Below are 23,992 nucleotides of genomic sequence, written 5' to 3'. Positions count from 1 at the left end.
TGTAATATCATTACCGTTCATGTCTGTCTGAAAGGCAGATTGACAATTATTGTTATAAGTCTTGTCCTGGAGGCAGAACTGAGCGATTTCTCCTTAGATAGGCCAGCTGCTGAGTCAAAATTGTTTATATTATAAAAATTAATGATAACAAAAATGTGCTTTCGATTTTAAGGTTAGGGTTAGGCATTAGGGTTAGCAGTGTGGTTACGTTTAGGGTTAAGGTTAGGTTTAAAATCAGATTTTAGGACTTTGTGGCTGTGCCAGCTAGTGACCACTCCGCAGAGCTGCCTCTAGAACAAGATTCATGATGAAAAACGCTGACCTGCGTCTGAAAGGGCTGCTCATGGTGTAGTGTACTAGTCTCCCCACTGTGGGGAGTGTTGGTCTGCTGCGGGGCTGAGGAACAGGCGTTGGCTGCTGGTGCTTTGTCAGTGTGGGGAAAATGCATATACAGTCCCTCTATCTGGCTGAGGTGGTCTGTGTGTGGCTCGGAGGTGGTTTTAGGCTGCTCCTGTGACACGACCTTGGGGCCATCGGTGGCCCCCTGCCTGTTGGGGAGTGAGAGGAGTGAGGGAGCTTCACTAGGGGCTTTGGGTGTGGGGTTCAGGTTGGCTGAGTTGTCCATCTGGTAGTACCCTGATGAAGGGTTGTGGTAGTATGAGTTGGGGTTAGCGTGGTTGGTGTTGGTGTGTGTCCCATCAGTGTAACCCAACACAGAGGAGAGAGGAACCACCTCTGTGTGAGAGACTGGGGGTCCACTCACCCCCTCCTCCATAGACTCACAGTCATCTTCCTCCTCCTCCTCCTCCTCCTCTTCCTCCTCAGAGTCACTCGTGTGCAGGCTGTCGGTGCTGCAGTCCGAGAGGCCACTACATAAACTACTACCATCGTCCTCATCCTCGTACTCCTCCTCATCATCTTCCTCATCTTCGTCCACTTCCTCTTCTAGATGCTGCTCTGGGTCGCTGCCGCTCGGCAGGTGCATGATGGGAGTCTGCAGGACTGGGATGTTGTCAGACATCAGGGGGTACTGCAGAGCACGCTGGACAGGGACGTTGACTGGTAGTTCTCCATGGTAACCATTACCATTGGTGACCTGCAGTTGTTGTTGTTGCTCGCGGCTCTTTTCCAGCTCCAGCTTCATGATGGTGTGCAGGAAGTGGGTGCGAACACGGATGGGGTTGAACTCGATGCGGCCTGTGCTGTTACTGCAGCCCTCCTTGCTGCAACCGCATGGGAATGACATTCGATCTACCTGTACAGACAGACAACCAACGCCTCAGTTAGCCTCCAATACTGGACGGTTCCCGTTTCCAATGAATAACGAACACATAGACAGATGCATAAGCATAGCAGACGGTCAAACAGACAGACAGGCAAACAGCCAGGCAAACAGCCAGCCAGTCAATAGCGGGCCAGCTATCACTTAACAGGCAAACATACTGACAGAGGTAATTCAGGAGACCCTCACCACAGCTCCATTTACCTGGCACTTGATGCCGGCCAGGCTGCAAGCGCAGGTCGCGGGGTGGCACAGCCCCCTGCAGTCACAGCCGCACTCCTCCCGGGACACCCGGATGGCCCGCAGCTCGTGCTTCTCCTCCACGTCGATGCGTCGCACCCCGGACGCCCGGAGGAGAGCGCGGCGCCGCCTGGTGGTCATCGGCTGCAGGAAGAAGTACTCGTCCACCTCCGTGTTGTCCAGGTCGATGTCGTCCTCTGAGATGTCGTCCAGGGTCAGCGACTCGGCCTCGTCCGACTCAACAGTGCCATTATTGGTCAGCTGGAGGAAAAAACACACGAGTAGATGGTGATGCTCTCTAGTGATGAACACTGAGTATACCGAACACCTTCCTAATACTGACCGCTTGTGTTAGCGCTTCCCCTTGTGTTGGATTAGAATCACTGCGATAACGCAGCTTAGACTACACTGAAGTCACTGCTAGTGACTACACTGAAGAAATACATTATAAGGAATGTAAAGGTCATTTTGACTAGAAAGGACTGTGGCCCTCGGGTTATTCATGTCATTTGTCATTAACCTTGAATTCATAACCTAGTCCTAATGCTACCCTGCTTTCCTGGTTATCCACGGCTTACTAATGGGTAAACATTCCTTCCTCATCTCTCTGCTATGTTAGCTGATTTCTAGCACAGAAATAGCTGCCATGCTACACATCGGTGTACAACTTGGAGAAGTACCACTGTGAATGCTTTATGCAATCTATTATTAATAAACTGCATTTGCCACTGCACTGCTGGATACTTTAATACAAAGGCATTAAAGGCACAGTCCAAACCTTTAGTTTGATGGAGTTGACTACCTTTAGTTAGATGGAGTTGACTACCTTTAGTTAGATGGAGTTGACTACCTTTAGTTTGATGGAGTTGACTACCTTTAGTTAGATGGAGTTGACTACCTTTAGTTAGATGGAGTTGACTACCTTTAGTTAGATGGAGTTGACTACCTTTAGTTAGATGGAGTTGACTACCTTTAGTTAGATGGAGTTGACTACCTTTAGTTTGATGGAGTTGACTACCTTTAGTTAGATGGAGTTGACTACCTTTAGTTTGATGGAGTTGACTACCTTTAGTTAGATGGAGTTGACTACCTTTAGTTAGATGGAGTTGACTACCTTTAGTTTGATGGAGTTGACTCGGCAGAGTTGATTACTTAGAGTTAGATTCATTTGACTACCTTTAGTTATATGGAATTTTACTAAAGTTGACTAGCTTTAGTTTGATGGAGGACTAAAGTTGACTACCTTTAGGTTGATGGCGTTGACTAAAGTTGACTACCATTAGTTTGATGGAGTTGATTACCTTTAGTTAGACAGAGTTCACTACATTTAGTTGGACTAATGGTTCCCAAACTTGGGGTCGCGACCCCATGTGGGGTCACCTGATATGAAAATGGGGTCGCGGGAGAATTTCCAAAATCCTGAAGAAAAACAATATACACTAGCGTTCAAATGTTTGGGGTCACTTAGAGAATTCCTTGTTTTTGAAAGAAAAGCAAATGTTTTGTCCATTAAAATAACATCAAATTGATCAGAAATACAGTGTAGACATTGTTAATGTTGTAAATAACTATTGTAGCTGGAAACGGCAGATTTTTTTATGGAATATCTACACAGGCGTACAGAGACCCATTATCAGAAATGCATGTTGTGTTAGCTAATCCAAGTTTATAATTTTAAAAGGTTAATTGATCATTAGAAGACCGTTTTGCAATTATGTTAGCACAGCTGAAAACTGTTGTCCTGATTAAAGAAGCAATAAAACTGGCCTTCTTTAGACAAGTTGAATATCTGGAGCATCAGCATTTGTGGGTTCGATTACAGGCTCAAAATGGCCAGAAACAAAGACCTTTCTTCTGAAACTCGTCAGTCTATTCTTGTTCTGAGAAATGAAGGCTATTCCATGTGAGAAATTGCCAAGAAACTGAAGATCTCGTACAATGCTGTGTACTACTCCCTTCAAAGAACAGCGCAAACTGGCTCTAACCAAAATAGAAAGAGGAGTGGGAGGCCCCGGTGCACAACTGAGCAAAAGGACAAGAACATTAGTGTCTAGTTTGAGAAACAGACACCTCACAAGTCCTCAACTGGCAGCTTCATTAAATAGTACCCGCAAAACACCAGTCTCAACATCAACAATGAAGAGGCGACTCCAGGATGCTGGATACATTATGTCAGACTAATTTGCAATTGACTGTCATAGCCCCACATTAAAAGTATGTGATGGTCACAAGAATTTTCAGATATCAAAACGGGGTTCTGGGTTAAAAAGGTTTAGGAACCCCTATGTTAGATCTAGTTGACTACCTTGAGTTTGATGGAGTTGACTGAAGTTGACTACCTTTAGTTAGATTGACTTGACTACCTTGAGTTTGATGGAGTTGACTGAAGTTGACTACCTTTAGTTAGATCGACTTGACTACCTTGAGTTTGATGGAGTTGAGTTTCTCCTCTTTGAGGTGGTCTCGCAGCATGTCTCGGTGGCTTCTCTCCTGCTCCACGGCGAACTCCCCCAGAGTGTAGCGCTGCACCCAGCTGTGGCGTGTGGACATGCCCAGGGTGCTGCCACCCTGCGTGGGCACGCTGGTGAAGCCCTGGCGCCGGCTGAAGTAGTACACCGTCACGCTCTCAAAGTGCACGTTGCGCACCCGCAGGCGCTTTTCACACCTCAAGATAGAAGAGGCTGCTAGAGGGAGGGAGAGAAGGAGGGGTAGGGAGAGAAGGAGGGGTAGGGAGAGAAGGAGGGGTAGGGAGAGAAGGAGGGGTAGAGAGAGAAGAAGAGAAAAGGAGAGAGAGTTGGATAGAGAGGGGGCATTTAGAGACAAAGTATCACTATATAAATGTTTCACTTTTTTTATTGAACCTTTATTTAACTAGGCAAGTCAGCTAAGAACAAATTATTCTTTACAATGACGGCCTACCCCCGGCCAATTGTGCACCACCCTATGGAACTCCCAACCATGGCCAAATGTGATACAGCGTGGGTTTGAACCAGGGACTATAGTGACACCTCTTGCAATGAGAAGCAGTGCCTTAGACCGCTGTGCCACTCCAGAGCTCTTGAGTGAGTATTGCTACTATTGATATCCCTATGGACCCCTTGAGTGAGTTCTAGCATCCCTAACATCCTCCCTGTCATCTAAAAACCCACAGGGAGCAGGAGCTAGGGGAGATCACCCCCTATGACTCCTAAAGAGATATGAAATCACACTACTCCCAAGAGCTACTTCCTGTTTCTCTCTATCATTCTAATCCCGCTGAGGCTCAATATGCTGGTGGTGCTTGAAGGAATCGCAGCTGATTTGAAAAGCAGTAGGTGAGGAAGAGGTTCTCGTAACTGGGAGTTTTTTCCACTGAAAAGATGGAAGGCTACTCACTAGCACAATGTAAGGCGCTATTTCATTCACTTGGGGTCAAATAGTTGACAGTGTTGTCCAAAGTTGGCAAAGCTGGCTTTGTTAGTTAAGCAGTCAGGTACATGCATGCTGGGTAAGCAACTCACGGGCGACGGGGGTGGAGGGGCCTGGGTTGACACTGTCGCTGCTGTTCCCGCTGTCGCTGCCAGCGGAGACCTCGTCATCGGACCCCCGGAGAGAGAGGCAGGGGGAGGGGCTATCCACCTCCACCTCCTCAAACTTCCTCTTCAGGATCCCACTCATCCTGCCGTAGGTCTAACACCCAACGTCTGCCCCTGAGAGAGAGAGGAAAGGATGTGGTAAGAAATGTTATTACTGTTATTGCACAAGAGTGTACATGGTCGCTGAGCAAACCCATGCTACTGTACATGGTTGCTCAGTTAATGCTATGGTGGGCATTGATCTCTCCCAATAGGTATAGGTGATGAGAGTATGCACATCGAGTGCATAAAAGTAAACTTAACATTATGACTATAACTACTGTTCTCTGATGGAGGGAAACGAGGTACAACTTACTATGGGGAGTCGCACTCTCACGACTTCGGTTGAAGGATCTACAATCACGCCTGATAAGACCACGCCTTGCTGGAAGCCCAACCTTCCACAGGTGATAAGCGTGAGGCTTGAATTCATTCATTCAATTTAATACCGCTCTTCACTGAGCCCAGGAACGGGCGCCGCGGGGCCAAACAGGTGTTGTACCTCGTTTCCCTCCATCAGGGAACAGTAGCCCAAAGCGAGAGCATGTGCGCACTGCTCCCCAGAAATAGGGAGCGTGCCAAGGTTAGGAGGATGAGAGACAGTCTCTCCCCGTCTGTTGATGCACACCACCACTCACATATTGTTGGTTCTGACCAGCACAAGCCTGCCCGACAAAAGCACGGGGAAGTGAGCGCCGATATACCATTAGGAGCTCTGGGTAATTGATATGGTGCACTCCACACCAGTATCCATACCTCCCGAATCGAGTTGCCTTTGTACAGCAGACCCCACCCTTGGGGGGATGCATCTGTTGTGATCACCTTGCCAGATATAACTCAGCCCATGGGAGCTCCCTGACAATAACAGAGGGTCCCACCACTGGGCCAGGGCCCGAAGGCCTGACAGGGACACCCAAAGCGACCGGGTTAGGCTGCGAGATGCGTCCAGGTGAGTGGCTAGCATTCAGCGCTGGAAGGGCCACATCAACAATAGCCCCACGGGAACGACTTCAATCACAGAAGCCATCATCCCCAGTAGGCATAGCCACTGGCGAAAATGCACTGTGTGATCCAGCCGAAATTTGCCTAAGCAGAGCCGGAATCTGGACACCCTCCACAGGGATAGAAAAGAGCGATATGCAAGTGAGTCTAGCTCGAGACCCAGAAACGGTATGTGCTGAGATCTTTTTCTGGTTTCTTATGAAGCCTAGAAACTGAATACGGGACAGTAGTATGGATGTGTGTAACACTGCGTGCCCCCTCGACTCTGCCGCCACCAGCCAATAAGTTGTAATAGCCGGCGGCTCGTGATTATTCTGAGTTTTCAGTCTGAGGTGCTTGCTGAGGGCATGTAGGTCTAGAATGGGATGCAAAGTCCTGTCCCTTTTCGGAACCAGGAAATACCGACTGTACCAGCCATCTTGGATTTTCAACATAGGAACAATCGGATTGCCTGTTTCTGGAGACGGGAGGATATTCCCTCCCTCTAAATGTTTATTTATTTCACCTTTATTTATTTATTTATTTAGATAGGCTAGTTGAGAACAAGTTCTCATTTGCAACTGCGACCTGGCCAAAATAAAGCGTAGCAATTCGACACATACAACAACACAGAGTTACACATGGAATAAACAAAACATACAGTCAATAATACAGTAGAACAAAAGAAAACAAAAAGTCTATATACAGTGAGTGCAAATGAGGTAAGTTAAGGCAATAAATAGGCCATGGTGGCGAAGTAATTACAATATAGCAATTAAACACTGGAATGGTAGATGTGCAGAAGATGAATGTGCAAGTAGAGATACTGGGGTGCAAAGGAGCAAAATAAATAAATAAATACAGTATGGGGGATGAGGTAGGTAGATAGATGGGCTGTTTACAGATGGGCTATGTACAGGTGCAGTGATCTGTGAGCTGCTCTGACAGCTGGTGCTTAAAAGCTAGTGAGGGAGATATGAGTCTCCAGCTTCAGAGATTTTTGCAGTTCACTCCAGTAATTGGCAGCAGAGAACTGGAAGGAAAGACGTCCAAAGGAGGAATTGGCTTTGGGGGTGACCAGTGAGATATACCTGCTGGAGCGCATGCTACGAGTGGGTGCTGCTATGGTGACCAGTGAGCTGAGATAAGGCGGGGCTTTACCTAGCAGAGACTTGTAGATAACCTGTAGCCAGTGGGTTTGGCGACGAGTATGAAGCGAGGGCCAACCAACGAGAGCGTACAGGTCGCAATGGTGGGTAGTGTATGGGGCTTTGGTGACAAAACGGATGGCACTGTGATAGACTGCATCCAGTTTGTTGAGTAGAGTGTTGGAGGCTATTTTATAGATGACACCACTGAAGTCGAGGATCAGTAGGATGGTCAGTTTTACGAGGGTGTGTTTGGCAGCATGAGTGAAGGATGCTTTCTTGCGATATAGGAAGCCGATTCTAGATTTAATTTTGGATTGGAGATGCTTTACAGTCTAACCAGACACCTAGGTATTTGTAGTTGTCCACGTATTCTAAGTCAGAGCCGTCCAGAGTAGTGATGCTGGACGGGCGAGCAGGTGCGGGCAGTGATCATTTGAATAGCATGCATTTAGTTTTACCTGCGGTTAAGAGCAGTTGGAGGCCACGGAATGAGAGTTGTATGGCATTGAAGCTCGTCTGGAGGTTAGTTAACACAGTGGCCAAAGAGGGGCCAGAAGTATACAGAATGGTGTCGTCTGCGTAGAGGTGGATCAGAGAATCACCAGCAGCAAGAGCAACATCATTGATGTATACAGAGAAGAGAGTCGGCCTGAGAATTGAACCCTGTGGCACACCCATAGAGACTGCCAGAGGTCCGGACAACAGGCCCTCCGATTTGGCACACTGAACTCTATCAGAGAAGTAGTTGGTAAACCAGGCGAGGCAATAATTTGAGAAACCAAGGCTGTCGAGTCTGCCAATAAGAATGTGGTGATTGACAGAGTCGAAAGCCTTGGCCAGCTCGATGAATACGGCTGCACAGTAATGTCTCTTATCGATGGCGGTTATATGGTTTAGGACCTTGAGCGTGGCTGAGGTGCACCCATGACCAGCTCTGACACCAGATTGCATAGCGGAGAAGGTACGGTGGGATTCGAAATGGTCGGTAATCTGTTTGTTAACTTGGCTTTCGAAGACCTTAGAAAGACAGGGTAGGATAGATATAGGTCTGTAGCAGTTTGGGTCTAGAGTGTCACCCCCTTTGAAGAGGGCGATGACCGCGGCAGCTTTCCAATCTTTGGGAATCTCAGACGATAGCCTAGCTGGGAATGGAACGGTCTCTTACCCCTTCTGTGGTAAGAGACCGGGGCGATTTGTAATCAAATCTAAATCCCAGGAATGAAACGCTTGGAGCTGGAGACCGCTCATTTCAGGGTTCATATGAACCACAGAGACTGTTGGATAATAGCATGGCCGTATCGAGCACTTCCTGTCCCTCAACTCCACTACCAACCACCTACAGGGCCTACAATCTGTATCACTAGAAAACTCATAGGGACTAGCAAGAAACTGGCAGGAATCAGCAATGAATCCCAGTAATGAGCCACCTATGGCGAGGGGTGCTCCTTGTGGACAGAGCGAATTGGCCAACTTATTACTCGGGAGACTGATATACCCATAGTGTAACGGAGACAAAGTTGAGAAGCAAGTGAAATGTTTAATAAAACGAGACAACATAACAGTAGCATCTACACATAAATACTGACTGGGGAAAGAACCTAAGGGAGTGCCAGAAATAGGGGAGGTAATAGAGTCCAGATGTGCCTCATGATGACGTGCATGTGTGCATAACGATGGATCCCAGGGCCGGTGGTTAGTATACCGCCAACGTTGAACACCAGAGGGGAGGAGCGGTGGGTAGACGTGACAGTAGTCCTCCCCCCCGATGCGCAGCCCTGAGGACAAGGAGCGGGCCGGGTGAAGAAGATGGAAATCACGGATGATGTTGGGATCCAGAATGTCGTCCATCGGACCCCAACACCGCTCCTCTGGGCCATTCCCCTCCCAATGTCGGTAGTCCAGTAGAGATCTGACGGTGTCCGGGGGGGGACAGCATCAGCTAGGGGACCAGGAACCACCGGCCTGAGAAGGGAGACATGAAAAGAAAGTGAGATACGGTAGTCAATGGAAAGCTGTAACCCTCCGAAGAACCTTGAACGGCCCCATATACCAGGGGCTCAGCATCTTACAGGGCAGGTGGAGTGTGAGGTTCCTGGTAGAGAGCCAGACACTATCCCTAGGGTGGTACATGGGGGTTGCACTGTGGTGGCAGTCTACGGCGCATTGGAGTCTCATGCGAGTGTCGCTCCACACTTCTGCGTGCCTGAACCACTCAACCGCAGGAGCTTCGGTCTGGCCCGGGGTCCACAGAGCCAGGGCCCGGCTGAACACCCAGAACTGGAAGGAGGTCAACCCAGTGGAGGAGTGACGTAGCGAGTTCTGGGCGTATGCCCATGGAAGGAAAAGAGCCCACTCTCCCTGCCGGTCCTGACAATGACTTCTCAGGAACCTCCCCAGTTCCTGGTTATCCTCTCCACCTGCCCATTGGACTGAGGTCTATACCCGGAAGTGAGGCTGACCATGACCCCAAGCTTCTCCATAAAGCCTCTCCATACCCGTGATGTGAATTGGGGGATATTGTCGGAGATGATGTCCTCCGGAAGGCCATAACACCGGAAGACCTGTTGGAATAGTGCCTCAGCAACCTGGAGAGCAGTAGGGAGACCAGAAAGAGGGATTAAAATGACAGGATTTTGAAAATCTATACATAACCACCATGAAACCGTCAGAGGGGAGATCAGTAAGAAAGTCAATGGATAGATGGGACCAGGGACGCTGAGGCACGGGAAGGAGTTTCCCCGCTGGAGTGTGCCGGGGGGGGGGTACATACGAAACAGGAGTTGAGGTAGCGAGTGACGTCCTGCGCCAAGGTGGGCCACCAGTACTTCTCAAAGCTACATTGGGTAGTGTGAGAAATACCTGGATGTCCAGCAATGGCAGCTGTGTGCCCAGGTCAGTAGCCGATCTCTTATCCCCGTGGGAACGTAGACGCCCTCGGGAGGACAGTTAGTGGGTGCGGGCTCCATCTCCAGAGCCTGACGAATGTCTACATCTACGTCCCAGACCACAGGAGGGTGATATTATAGGTGCATTCTGGACAGGACCCTCTCCCGAATCGTAGACGGGGCATGAGCCTTGATGTATTTTTAACCTGGGCGATAGGTCAGCGTGAAGTCGAACATTATGAAAAAAAGGGCCCACCTTGCTGAGTGCGGAGTCAGCCTCCTCACTGTCCGTATGTACTCCAGGTTCCGACGGTCAGTGAGGATGAAGAATGGTTCCTTGGTGCCCTCCAGCCAGCATCTCCACTAATGCCACCTTCACCGCCAGGAGCTCTCGATCACCGACGTTGTAAATCCTCTCTGCAGGTGACAGTTTGAGCGTAATATGTACACAGATACAGTTTCTGTGGATTACCCTGTCATTGAGAGAACTGGCCCCCACGTCCACCTCTGAAGCGCCCACCTCCACCACAAAAGATAGTGGGATCTGGGTGTTTTGAGCAATGGGGCGGAGGTGAAACGTCCCTTGAGTAGACGGAAGGCCTCGTCGGCTGCTGGGCTCCACACCAACCTATAGGGACCACCCTTGAGGAGAGGTGAGAGGAGCGGTGACGACGCTGAAGTTGCTGATGAAACTGCAGTAGAAGTTGGCAAACCCCAAAAACCATTGTAACCCCTTTATGGGGGTTGGGACTGGCCATGACCTGACCGCATCTACCCTTTGTCATCCATTCTCACTCCCAGCGAGCTGATTTGGTAGCCTAAGAAGGAGACAGCCTTCCAATGAAGTTGGCACTTCTCAGCCTTGACGAACTGCTGGTTAGCCAGGAGGCGTTCCAGGACTGCTCAAACACGAGTGATGTGATCATCTAGGCTACACAACCACCTGGCATCCAAGCACGTCCCTGAACACCTCGTTAACAAATGCCTGGAACACTGATGGAGCATTGGCTAAGCCAAATGGCATCACCAAGTACTCGTGGTGGCCAGACCGTGCTAAACAGTCTTCCATTCATCCCTCTCCCGGATGTGGATGAGCATGTATGCACTCCGCAGGTCCAGTTCGGTAAAAAAAAGAACGGGCCCCACGGAGCTGTTCGACAGCTGTCGGAAAACAACGGGAGAGAGTAACGGTACTTTGTGCTGATTTCATTGAGTCCTCTGTAATCAATACATGGACGTAACCGTCCAGCTTTCTTGCCCACAAAAATGAAGCCAGCTGATGCAGGAGAAGAGGACGTGCGGATGAATCCTTGTTGGAGCGCCTCTTGGATGTAATCCTCCGTGGCCTGGGTCTCAGCCACCGACAGAGGGTAGATGCTCCTGCGCGGAGGCACAGACCCTGCCAGCAGGTTGATGGCACAGTCCCAGGGGCGATGAGGAGGAAGACAGGTGGCGCAGGTCTTGGAGAATACCTACTCCAGGTCCTTGTATACCTGGGTTGTTGGGCTGAAGGGCAACCACAGGACTCTCAACCGACGTAGAACCAGCATTCGTGTGACCAGTCTGATTCTCATACTCGACAATGAGATGGTGGGGTTATGGCATTGAAGCCAAGGGTGGCCGAAGGAGATCTTGTGAACTATTAATGTAGAAGGGGATGTTCTCCTGATGAATGGACTCCACGGTGAGGGTGAGTGGTTGGGTGATGTGTGTAATGGTTCTGGACCCTGGCCGACTATCGAGGGCTTGAACCGGGAAAGGAGAGGAGAGCGGGTATGAGATGTTAAAGAGAGGCAAGGGTCTGGTCAATAAAGTTCCCTGTGGCACCGGAATCTACTAACGCTGTAGACACAGTACATGAGGGACAGTCAACTAGTATGATGGACACCAAAAAGAGTTTAGCAGAAAGTGATGAAGATGGAATACTCACTCCTGCCCCAGGAGGTGGAAGATCACGTGACTCTACTCTTGTGGATCCCGGATTAGGAAGTGCCGGACACCGCTGGAGTTGGTGCCCTTCTTGACCACAATACAGACAGAACCCCATCTTTCTCAGTCTGCATCGCAGGGAGGCATGTGACCCCTACCTCCCCGTGTTCAGGCTCTGATCGAGAGTGTTCACTTAGAGGGGGAGAAAAGCGATGAGTGCTGACGCTGCCGAAGTAGGATATCCAGACGGACGGCCATCACAACGAGTGCGTCCAAGCAGAGGTTGTCATCGACAGGCCAGTTCCGTCTGGACCTAATTGTGCAGACCTCTTCTGAATAGCGTACGAAACACCCACTGGATGCTGCTACTGTCCGGAAGGTGAGCGCATACTCGGCAGCCGTCTGGTACCCCTGCCATAATTGGAGTAGGCGCTTACCCCCCTCTACCCTCCAGGGATGATCGAAGATGCATTTCAACAGAGCCATGAACCCCTCATGAATCTAGCTCCTACTCTCCTCTCCCAGACCGCCATGGCCCATTCCGACACTCGCCCAGTCAGCAGAGAAATAACCGTGGCAACCTTAGACCTCTCGGTGGTGGGGGCTCCCATTTGGTGCATAAAGTAGAGGGAGCACTGAAGTAGGAAGCCACGGCATTTAGATGGGGTGCCGTCATATTTATCCGAGAGGGACAAACAGGCATCCCTGACCTGAGCGGGTTGCTAAATGGGCTGGTTGTGCTGGCTCAATTGGTTGTAGAGTATCCTCCGCTAGTTGACGGCAACGCCTCCGGTATGTTCAAGACGTTGCACACTGCGAAGAACCTCTTCCCTAGCCGTACTAGCTGGTCATGGTGTTGACGTAGAAGGTCCCTGCTCGTCGACCGTCTGGGAGATACTGTTTTCCTGCTGCTTCCATTGTTGGAGTCAGTATTCTGTAACGGAGACGCTGAGAAGCAGGTGAAACTTTGAATAAAACAACCATGAACCGAGACAACATAACAGTAGCATCTATGCATAAACACAGGAATAATACCGACTGGGGAACGAACCAAAGGGAGTGCCAGATATAGGGGAGGTAATAAGTGAGGTAATGGAATCCAGGTGTGCCTTATGATGACATGCAGGTGCGCGTAATGATTGATGCCAGGTGTGCGTAATGATGGATCCCAGGACCGGTGGTTAGTATACAGGCTACGTCAAACGCCGAAGGTGCGGAGCGGGAGTAGACGTGACACATAGCCATTAAAGCCAGTAGATAGTGATAGTGCTGACGTCATCCATGTGTTCCTATGAAAACTCCCAATGGTGCCTGAAGCCAGAAGTATTTGAATTTGAAGCATGCCATATATTGCTAAATGGGTCTGAATGACACAAACAAATTGCTAAGGATCATGGTGAAAGTGGCCGTAACTAGCAAAAGATCATGGTTGATGTAGGTGTTTTCATCCTGCCTGAGAGAGTCAACAGGGAGCCTCCGCGTATCCTGCCGGCCCGTGATTGGTCTGTTTCAGCACGTGGCACCTGTGTGACTACAAATGTAGTAGTCAGAATGGATCACTATTGATCATAATTAACTAACGGCCTTCAAATCAAATTAAATGTATTTATAAAACCCTTTTTACATCAGCAGATGTCACAAAGTGCGTCTATATGAACCCAGCCTAAAACCCCAAACAGCAAGCAATGCGGATGTCTTATGGGCTTATCCAGCGATGGCTGATGTAGTACCCCGTAGTACCCTGTTTGCTGTATCAAAATGTGGGGCACTGTCGTCACAGCAATGTTTTTAGTGGAGTGGTGCAGCTGCTCGGGAGGCTACTTCCTCATCGGAGAAGCACGCAAGCCCTGCTCTCTCTACTCCCTCCAACTCCAGGAATTGAAAATAAGAGTAGGGTTGCCATAGCGCTTGGGGGAACACTAGTAAGATTCATTCACCGGAAGTTATGCATGATAGCTGACATTAGCCAGGAGGCTCTTTAGTCTAAACTAGGCTTGCTAGCCACTTTGATCGCAGCATGGTCCGTTAACAATAACCAAGCGAGTTAATGTTATGTATACTAAACAAGACAGCTACCCCAGTAACTCCACCGTGGGGAGGCAGGTATAGCTAGTAGTAGCTAGCTCGCCTCGCCTCGTTAGCTAATCTGGCTAGCACGCTATGCAGCGCTTGTTCGCTAACCTGGTCTCGAAAGTGTACGTAGGACCGGATCACTGAGGTGGGAACCGGACCCTTCTGGGAAGAGAAGCAGGCGGTGCTTAATAACCAAGGTAGACACAGGGGGTGGGGATACCCACAGAACCTGGTCACCCTCTCTCTTCAAGTAGCCTCCCGCAACCGGCGGCAGTGCGCACAGGAGCCGGGAGACATTCTACCCGACCAACGACCCGGACCATCAGCCGAGGTACGGGCACCCGGGAGAGGAAGTCACTATCGGAAACACCAAGCCCCCTAAAGAATGCTACACGATTGTCAAGAGAACCTATGCCACAGATTAGTAGGGGAACAGTGCCAGCCATCCCCTAGTCTCGCACACAAACAGATTCAAGTGAGGGCAGCCTGAGCATGTACCGAGCCGAGACATACAAGACAACCAACGTGAGTATCTTGGGGCATGGTCGCGAATCCGAACCCGGCTTGTTAGCCTTCGTCGTTTCGGTCACGTAAGCCAGCTTACTTATTGCTATAGTCAGGCCGAGCAATTCGAAGAATAACTAATTGTTCGTGATTGGGAAACGTATGAGAACCATACAAACTTCAGAACACAACATCCAGGCGGTGAGCAACTCTCTACCACTACGGGACAGTTGAGATGGCACATCGTCAGACAGTCTCGTGTTCCAATTGTGTTTTCGCCAGGGTACGACTCCCCATAGTATGTTGTACCGAAGTTGACTGACTGAAAGGGAACCCGCATCAAGGAATGCACACACGTAATCACCTGCACTGTGCATGCACACACACAGGACTCATAGAGGGGTGTTTTAGACATAATACACGGATGATGCAGTGGCAGCCCTGTCCCCCCCTTCCCATCCCACTCCGCATACAGTAAAGGACATCTCGCTGTCATACTGTGCTCAACCGTGTTGCATCTTGCCCTGCCATCTTGTTTCAAGAGGACCACAATGGAAATAAGTCCCAGACGTTATTGTGTGATATCCTCCATGATGTTACTCATGTGCATGTACGGCTTTTCAAGTTTCATGTGTTCGTGTTTTTTTTTTAAATGGTCGAGTGAATAAACTAAACTAAAATTCAAACACAAACCCCCACAGTGACAGTATGGGGAGATGGTGGGAACTGCGTAAGGGTTTCCATGGCTATATCTAAGCATCATGTACCGACTTCCTACACTGCATTTCAGTCATGTATTCTCATTCCCATCCTCTGAATCCAGCGCTCCGTACACCACGCTACCTATTCCTTGAAAACCCGTGCGGTGGTTGCCATGACAACGGTGTCATCGTATACATGTATCTTATTAAGAGACGTTTAATTCAGACAGTCGTCGCCTGATATAGACATTACGGATACTCTGTGCAAAACAATACCACTTAAAACGGTGGTTTGCTGTCCACACAAATCCCAATCTCATAATAAATGCCTCCTTACTGATGACCACACAACAGGACCTGAGGCTGGGAGCTTCTCCCTCTGTGAACTGGTATCAGATGACATCATGCACCAGAACAGAACACAGGAGCAGACTACCCTGCAATGGCAGTGAGAGAATAGGTGGAGGGAGACTCCCCCTCCCTTTCACTCGCTAACCACCTCTCTTTCCCTCTCTCTCTCTCTCTTTAAATCTCTCTCGCTAACCACCTCTCTTTCCCTCTCTCTCTCTTTAAATCTCTCGCTAACCACCTCTCTTTCCCTCTCTCTCTCTCTTTAAATCTCTCTCGCTAACCACCTCTCTTTCCCTCTCTCTCTCTCTTTAAATCTCTCTCGCTAACCACCTCTCTTTCCCTCTTTCTCTCTCGCTAACCACCTCTCTTTCCCTCTCTCTCTCTCTTTAAATCTCTCTTGCTAACCACCTCTCTTTCCCTCTCTCTCTCTTTAAATCTCTCTCGCTAACCACCTCTCTTTCCCTCTCTCTCTCTTTAAATCTCTCTTGCTAACCACCTCTCTTTCCCTCTCTCTCTCTCTCTCTCTCTCTCGCTAACCACCTCTCTTTCCCTCTCTCTCTCTCTTTAAATCTCTCTCGCTAACCACCTCTCTTTCCCTCTTTCTCTCTCGCTAACCACCTCTCTTTCCCTCTCTCTCTCTCTTTAAATCTCTCTCGCTAACCACCTCTCTTTCCCTCTCTCTCTCTCTCTTTAAATCTCTCTCGCTAACCACCTCTCTTTCCCTCTCTCTCTCTCTTTAAATCTCTCTCGCTAACCACCTCTCTTTCCCTCTTTCTCACTCGCTAACCACCTCTCTTTCCCTCTCTCTCTCTCTTTAAATCTCTCTCGCTAACCACCTCTCTTTCCCTCTCTCTCTCTCTCTTTAAATCTCTCTCGCTAACCACCTCTCTTTCCCTCTCTCTCTCTTTAAATCTCTCTCGCTAACCACCTCTCTTTCCCTCTCTCTCTCTCTTTAAATCTCTCTCGCTAACCACCTCTCTTTCCCTCTCTCTCTCTCTTTAAATCTCTCTCGCTAACCACCTCTCTTTCCCTCTCTCTCTCTCTTTAAATCTCTCTCGCTAACCACCTCTCTTTCCCTCTCTCTCTCTCTTTAAATCTCTCTCGCTAACCACCTCTCTTTCCCTCTCTCTCTCTCGCTAACCACCTCTCTTTCCCTCTCTCTCTCTCTTTAAATCTCTCTCGCTAACCACCTCTCTTTCCCTCTTTCTCACTCGCTAACCACCTCTCTTTCCCTCTCTCTCTCTCTTTAAATCTCTCTCGCTAACCACCTCTCTTTCCCTCTCTCTCTCTCTTTAAATCTCTCTCGCTAACCATCTCTCTTTCCCTCTCTCTCTCTCTTTAAATCTCTCTCGCTAACCACCTCTCTTTCCCTCTTTCTCACTCGCTAACCACCTCTCTTTCCCTCTCTCTCTCTCTTTAAATCTCTCTCGCTAACCACCTCTCTTTCCCTCTCTCTCTCTCTCTTTAAATCTCTCTCGCTAACCACCTCTCTTTCCCTCTCTCTCTCTTTAAATCTCTCTCGCTAACCACCTCTCTTTCCCTCTCTCTCTCTCTTTAAATCTCTCTCGCTAACCACCTCTCTTTCCCTCTCTCTCTCTCTTTAAATCTCTCTCGCTAACCACCTCTCTTTCCCTCTCTCTCTCTCTTTAAATCTCTCTCGCTAACCACCTCTCTTTCCCTCTTTCTCACTCGCTAACCACCTCTCTTTCCCTCTCTCTCTCTCTTTAAATCTCTCTCGCTAACCACCTCTCTTTCCCTCTTTCTCTCTCGCTAACCACCTCTCTTTCCCTCTCTCTCTCTCTTTAAATCTCTCTTGCTAACCACCTCTCTTTCCCTCTCTCTCTCTCTTTAAATCTCTCTTGCTAACCACCTCTCTTTCCCTCTCTCTCTCTCGCTAACCACCTCTCTTTCCCTCTCTCTCTCTCTTTAAATCTCTCTCGCTAACCACCTCTCTTTCCCTCTTTCTCTCTCGCTAACCACCTCTCTTTCCCTCTCTCTCTCTCTTTAAATCTCTCTCGCTAACCACCTCTCTTTCCCTCTCTCTCTCTCTTTAAATCTCTCTCGCTAACCACCTCTCTTTCCCTCTCTCTCTCTTTAAATCTCTCTCGCTAACCACCTCTCTTTCCCTCTCTCTCTCTTTAAATCTCTCTCGCTAACCACCTCTCTTTCCCTCTTTCTCACTCGCTAACCACCTCTCTTTCCCTCTTTCTCTCTCTTTAAATCTCTCTCGCTAACCACCTCTCTTTCCCTCTCTCTCTCTCTCTTTAAATCTCTCTCGCTAACCACCTCTCTTTCCCTCTCTCTCTCTCTTTAAATCTCTCTCGCTAACCACCTCTCTTTCCCTCTCTCTCTCTCTTTAAATCTCTCTCGCTAACCACCTCTCTTTCCCTCTCTCTCTCTCTTTAAATCTCTCTCGCTAACCACCTCTCTTTCCCTCTTTCTCACTCGCTAACCACCTCTCTTTCCCTCTCTCTCTCTCTTTAAATCTCTCTCGCTAACCACCTCTCTTTCCCTCTCTCTCTCTCTCTCTCTTTAAATCTCTCTCGCTAACCACCTCTCTTTCCCTCTTTCTCTCTCTCTCTCTTTAAATCTCTCTCGCTAACCACCTCTCTTTCCCTCTCTCTCTCTCTCTTTAAATCTCTCTCGCTAACCACCTCTCTTTCCCTCTCTCTCTCTCTCGCTAACCACCTCTCTTTCCCTCTCTCTCTCTCTCTTTAAATCTCTCTCGCTAACCACCTCTCTTTCCCTCTCTCTCTCTCGCTAACCACCTCTCTTTCCCTCTCTCTCTCTCGCTAACCACCTCTCTTTCCCTCTCTCTCTCTCTTTAAATCTCTCTCGCTAACCACCTCTCTTTCCCTCTCTCTCTCTCTTTAAATCTCTCTCGCTAACCACCTCTCTTTCCCTCTCTCTCTCTCGCTAACCACCTCTCTTTCCCTCTCTCTCTCTCTTTAAATCTCTCTCGCTAACCACCTCTCTTTCCCTCTCTCTCTCTTTAAATCTCTCTCGCTAACCACCTCTCTTTCCCTCTCTCTCTCTCTTTAAATCTCTCTCGCTAACCACCTCTCTTTCCCTCTCTCTCTCTCGCTAACCACCTCTCTTTCCATCCCTCTCTCTCTCCAGGAAGAAAAGTAAGCTGTGCAGCAGGATATATACTGGGAACACAACGCTGCATAAGCTCCCTCCAAACCAGATGCTACAGATAGTGTCCTGTGCTGAATGGATCCCATTCGTGAGTTCCCCCCCCCCCAAAAAAATGTAAAAGTACCAAAGGTAAGGAAATATTACCACTACACTTCAATAATGTATGTTACCACTGACTGACCTGTGTCGTATCGCCTTGCAAACTCCAGGAAACCTCTAGTGCATCCTCACAGTATTCACTACATAAACGTCCACATTGACAGGGTTCCCAGAAGAACAGACCTTGCTGCTACCCTGTTACTCTATTGTTTAGCACCCAGGAGTCTGTCTAGGGTTCACAATCTTTCTCTCTCTCAATTCAATTCAAGGGGCTTTATTGGCATGGGAAACATATGTTAACATTGCCAAAGCAAGTGAGGTAGATAATAGACAAAAGTGAAATAAACAATAAAAATGAACAGTAAACATTACACTCACAGAAGTTCCAAAAGAATAAAGACATTACAAATGTCATATTATGTCTATATACAGTGTTGTAACGATGTACAAATGGTTAAAGTACAAAAAAGGTAAAATAAATAAGCATAAATATGGGTTGTATTTACAATGGTGTTTGTTCTTCACTGGTTGACCTTTTCTTGTGGCAACAGGTCACACATCTTGCCGCTGTGATGGCACACTGGTATTTCACCCAGTAGATATGGGAGTTTATCAAAATCGGGTTTGTTTTCAAATTCTTTGTGGATCTGTGGAATCTGAGGGAAATATGTGTCTCTAATATGGTCATACATTGGGCAGGAGGTTAGGAAGTGCAGCTCAGTTTCCACCTCATTTTGTGGGCAGTGTGCACATAGCATGTCTTCTCTTGAGAGTCAGGTCTGCCGACGGCGGCCTTTCTCAATAGCAAGGCTATGCTCACTGAGTCTGTACATAGTCAAAGCTTTCCTTAAGTTTGGGTTAGTCACAGTGGTCAGGTATTCTGCCACTGTGTACTCTCTGTTTAGGGCCAAATAGCATTCTAGTTTGCTCAGTTTTTTTGTTAATTCTTTACAATGTGTCAAGTAATTATCTTTTTGTTTTCTCATGATTTGGTTGGGTCTAATTATGTTGCTGTCCTGGGGCTCTGTGGGGTGTGTTTGTGTTTGTGAACAGAGCCCCAGGACCAGCGTGCTTAGGGGACTCTTCTCCAGGTTCATCTCCCTGTAGGTGATGGCTTTGTTATGGAAGGTTTGGGAATCACTTCCTTTTAGGTGGTTGTAGAATTTAACGGCTCTTTTCTGGATTTTGATAATTAGCGGGTATCGGCCTAATTCTGCTCTGCATGTATTATCTCTCTCTACCCCCTCTCTGCCTCTCTCCCTCTGGTGTTGCTTGCTGTCAGCTTTCTCAGCCAGCTTCTCTCTCCCCTCTAGCTCTCTCTCTCTCTCTCTTTCTTTCTATTTGTATCTCTATTTCTCTCACCGTCCGTTTCTCTTGCTCTCGCTCGCACTCTCTCCCTTTCCACACAAAGACTCGTTAGCTTGTGCTGGCTGAAGTGCCGAAGCCTGACTGAGGTAGAGGAGGAAGTCCTTGGAGATCACATAAAGAGAAAGAGGATAGAATGAAAGAAGAGGAGAGAGAGATGGGGAGAGAGAGAGAGGAGGGGGGGTGTACTCAGACAATTTCAACAAAATAGCAAATAGGGCAAGGAGACAGATCTGCAATACGAAATCTCCCTTTTATAATCCCAAAACCTGCACTGCCCCCTGTATAACAGACAGACACAACACCACTGCGTCACTTTACAGGCTCAGGTTGCCACAAATAGCATGGAGATGAGTGACAAAGCTTAGTGTGAGGCACCGTTGCCAACCCCTGTCCCGACCCTGTCCACAGACACTCAAGTCACGATTATGAATACGGGCCAACTGTCAACTCAACTTAACTCACTGCCCTAAAATACCCTCCTGCATTTCCTCTCTTCCTCTCTCTCTACTTCCCCTTTCCTCTCATCTCTACACCTCCTCCTACATTCATGTTTGGATTCATTGGGTTAGTGGTGTGTGTGTCATACAGCAGAGAGGAGCCCTGACTCACTCACTGCAGTGAGACTGGTTGAATTAGCGCTGGGCTAGCTAGCTAGCTAGCCTCCATTCAGCCTCCAGGCAGGGAGGTTGAGAAAGGAAGCCCTCTCTAGATTCTAGAATGACCTCACAGAGAGGGTCAGTTAAATGGGATTCCTAAAGGAACGGCCCCCAATGTCACCTGGCGCTGAAGAAGCCTACTGCCGCAGACATGCACACAGACATGCACGCCCCCATGCACATACTCACACACACGTGGAGGCAGGCAGACACACAGACCTGTTTTCACCTCTGGGCACAGGGAGTACAGGGGAGCAGGGCTGGGTAGGGCAGGGAGGGGCTGGAGGGGACTGAAGGAGATGTGAGGGAGTTGACTTTATGGAACAATGGTTCCTCTTCCTATCCATCCACCCACCCACCTATACAAATGTGCTCTTTCTTTCAGTTTGAGTTGAAAATGTTGCTGGATTGCCAGAATGTGGAGAGAGAGAGAGAGAGAGAGAGAGAGAGAGAGAGAGGTGGACAGACAAAGACTAAGAGAAACATCTAAAATTAGACTAGGCGCCATCGAACAAATCACGAAACGATGACTCCATGCCATTCATATGTTCTGCCATTATATTTCAAATAGACATGAGTCATGAGCAATAACAGACAGAGTGCTGTATCTCCCTTAATCAGAGAGCTGTATCTCCCTTATTCAGAGAGCTGTATCTCCCTTAATCAGAAAGCTGTATCTCCCTTAATCAGAGAGCTGTATCTCCCTTATTCAGAGAGCTGTATCTCCCTTATTCAGAGAGCTGTATCTCCCTTAATCAGAGAGCTGTATCTCCCTTATTCAGAGAGCTGTATCTCCCTTATTCAGAGAGCTGTATCTCCCTTAATCAGAGAGCTGTATCTCCCTTATTCAGCGAGCTGTATCTCCCTTAATCAGAGAGCTGTATCTCCCTTATTCAGAGAGCTGTATCTCCCTTATTCAGCGAGCTGTATCTCCCTTAATCAGAGAGCTGTATCTCCCTTATTCAGAGAGCTGTAGCTCCCTTATTCAGAGAGCTGTATCTCCCTTAATCAGAGAGCTGTATCTCCCTTATTCAGAGAGCTGTATCTCCCTTAATCAGAGAGCTGTATCTCCCTTAATCAGAGAGCTGTATCTCCCTTAATCAGAGAGCTGTATCTCCCTTAATCAGAGAGCTGTATCTCCCTTATTCAGAGAGCTGTATCTCCCTTAATCAGAGAGCTGTATCTCCCTTAATCAGAGAGCTGTATCTCCCTTAATCAGAGAGCTGTATCTCCCTTATTCAGAGAGCTGTATCTCCCTTAATCAGAGAGCTGTATCTCCCTTAATCAGAGAGCTGTATCTCCCTTAATCAGAGAGCTGTATCTCCCTTATTCAGAGAGCTGTATCTCCCTTATTCAGAGAGCTGTATCTCCCTTATTCAGAGAGCTTATAATGGTGCCATGGGTGAAAATAACAAGAGAAATGTCCGCTTTAAGATGGAAGGTGACAGAAAGGCGTTACAACATCAGTCCCCCTACGACTATTCTGACAGTCCTGTGTGTGTGTGTGTGTGTGTGTGTGTTTGTGTGCAGCAGCTACAGTTTACCCATACATGAATGAAAACTGGTTGCTATAGCAATACCAGACATATAGCACCCAGACAAACATCCCAAATCCCACAGCCTAACGAGAGAAGGAATACCCTTCCATCTTAAACCAGTGCACCACTCAAATCCTATAAGGGACACTTGAACATCCATCAATCTAAATTCTACCTAGACATAACAGAATATAATGGCTTGTTAGGCTGATATAGTATTGGGGAGGGCTGACATTCTGTCAGTATGCACTCACAGTCTAAAGCTTTTGGAGAACAAAGACCAATGTAAGACCATGAACTATTTGCAAAGTTAATCTACGGACACTTGTCTCCTGAGCTAACGCGTCACTGGAAATCAATTCGGTCTCTAGAAAATGTTCAACAATTAACATTTACCACTGATTAACTTACCACTGAATGAATAAACAGTAGCCTTTACCACTGCACAAAATATGGCCTAGCTGTTGGAAGCACGATAAGAGGAGATAGTGGAGAAGTCCAATTACTATTGTGTGTGTCCTACAGCGAGTAAGTGAGCCCTTTTTCATTGCTCTCTTCTCCCTCTCTTCTCCTAGTGACTGGTGAAACTAATTGTGCTGCATTTAAAATCTGCTACTGATTTCTCTCCCAGACACTGCTCTCTCTCTCTTTATCTCTCTCAACATCCCTCTCTCTCTTTCTGTCTATTTCTCTCTCTCTCTCTTTCTCATTTCAACTTCTCTCCCCCTTTCCCTCTCTTTCTGTGCTTCTCTCTCTATATGTTTCTCTCTCTCTCTCAACATCCCCCTCTCTCTCTTTCTGTTTCTCTCTCACTCTGTTGCTCTTTCTCTATATGTGTCTCTCTGTTTCTCTCTCTATATATGTTTCTCTCTCTCTTTCTCAACATCCCTCTCTCTCTCTCTCTCTCTCTCTCTTTCTCTCCTCTCCCTCACTCTCTATCCATATCAATTTCTTTCTCTCTCCCTTGCTCTTTCTCTCTCTCATATTATCTCTCTCCAATCAAACGTGGAGCAAGGGGATGCAAAGTAATTACCTCGATAAATGTGGAAGAGGACCGCGGTGCTGTGTACCTCCTGTCTGCATTCTGTCTGCAAGTTTATTTCGTGGAAAGTCTCCAGACAGAAGCCTTAAAGAGGTGTGAGCATGATTGGCTATGATTGGGGGGGTTGGAGAATAAGTTTACTAAACTTGCAAATAAAACCCAGATGAACATTTGTCCACTAAACCAAGTCAAATACAAAGAATACTATACATTTACAGTGGTTTGCTAGGTCATAATATATATATTTTTATTATACTAAATAATCCCAAATAATGACCATCTCTTACAAGTAATGAACATGTGAAATGAAATAATCACACTTTCAGCTGACCTCAGCACCCTGGTTAATTCCTAGATGTTACCTTTTATAAGCGGCTTGTCCTCTCCTAGGGGGTGAACAGCAATATGCTGCTGGAGACTAAGTGAACATTCCAATC

At 47.9% G+C, this 23,992-nt stretch overlaps 1 protein-coding gene across 1 annotated transcript in view; it reads right to left on the bottom strand.

Moving 5' to 3' along the window:
- Window positions 1-247: 247 nt before the first annotated feature.
- Window positions 248-23,992, bottom strand: part of LOC115179420 (cysteine/serine-rich nuclear protein 3) — a gene marked incomplete at its 3' end in the record, with an annotated part of 25,961 nt that continues 2,216 nt past the window's right edge. Inside the window, exons 3-6 of the mRNA XM_029740922.1 lie at window positions 5,023-5,211; window positions 3,944-4,206; window positions 1,487-1,783; window positions 248-1,255 (exon numbers count right to left, since the gene is read on the bottom strand). Of these exons, the coding sequence (XP_029596782.1) occupies window positions 248-1,255; window positions 1,487-1,783; window positions 3,944-4,206; window positions 5,023-5,179 (1,725 nt within the window). The remainder of the gene's footprint in view (window positions 1,256-1,486; window positions 1,784-3,943; window positions 4,207-5,022; window positions 5,212-23,992) is intronic.

The sequence above is a fragment of the Salmo trutta genome, chromosome 39 (genome assembly GCF_901001165.1).
Source record: "Salmo trutta chromosome 39, fSalTru1.1, whole genome shotgun sequence".
NCBI classification, from domain to species: domain Eukaryota; kingdom Metazoa; phylum Chordata; class Actinopteri; order Salmoniformes; family Salmonidae; genus Salmo; species Salmo trutta.
Note: the sequence above shows the minus strand (reverse complement) of the source record. Positions and strands in the feature narration are given on the sequence as shown.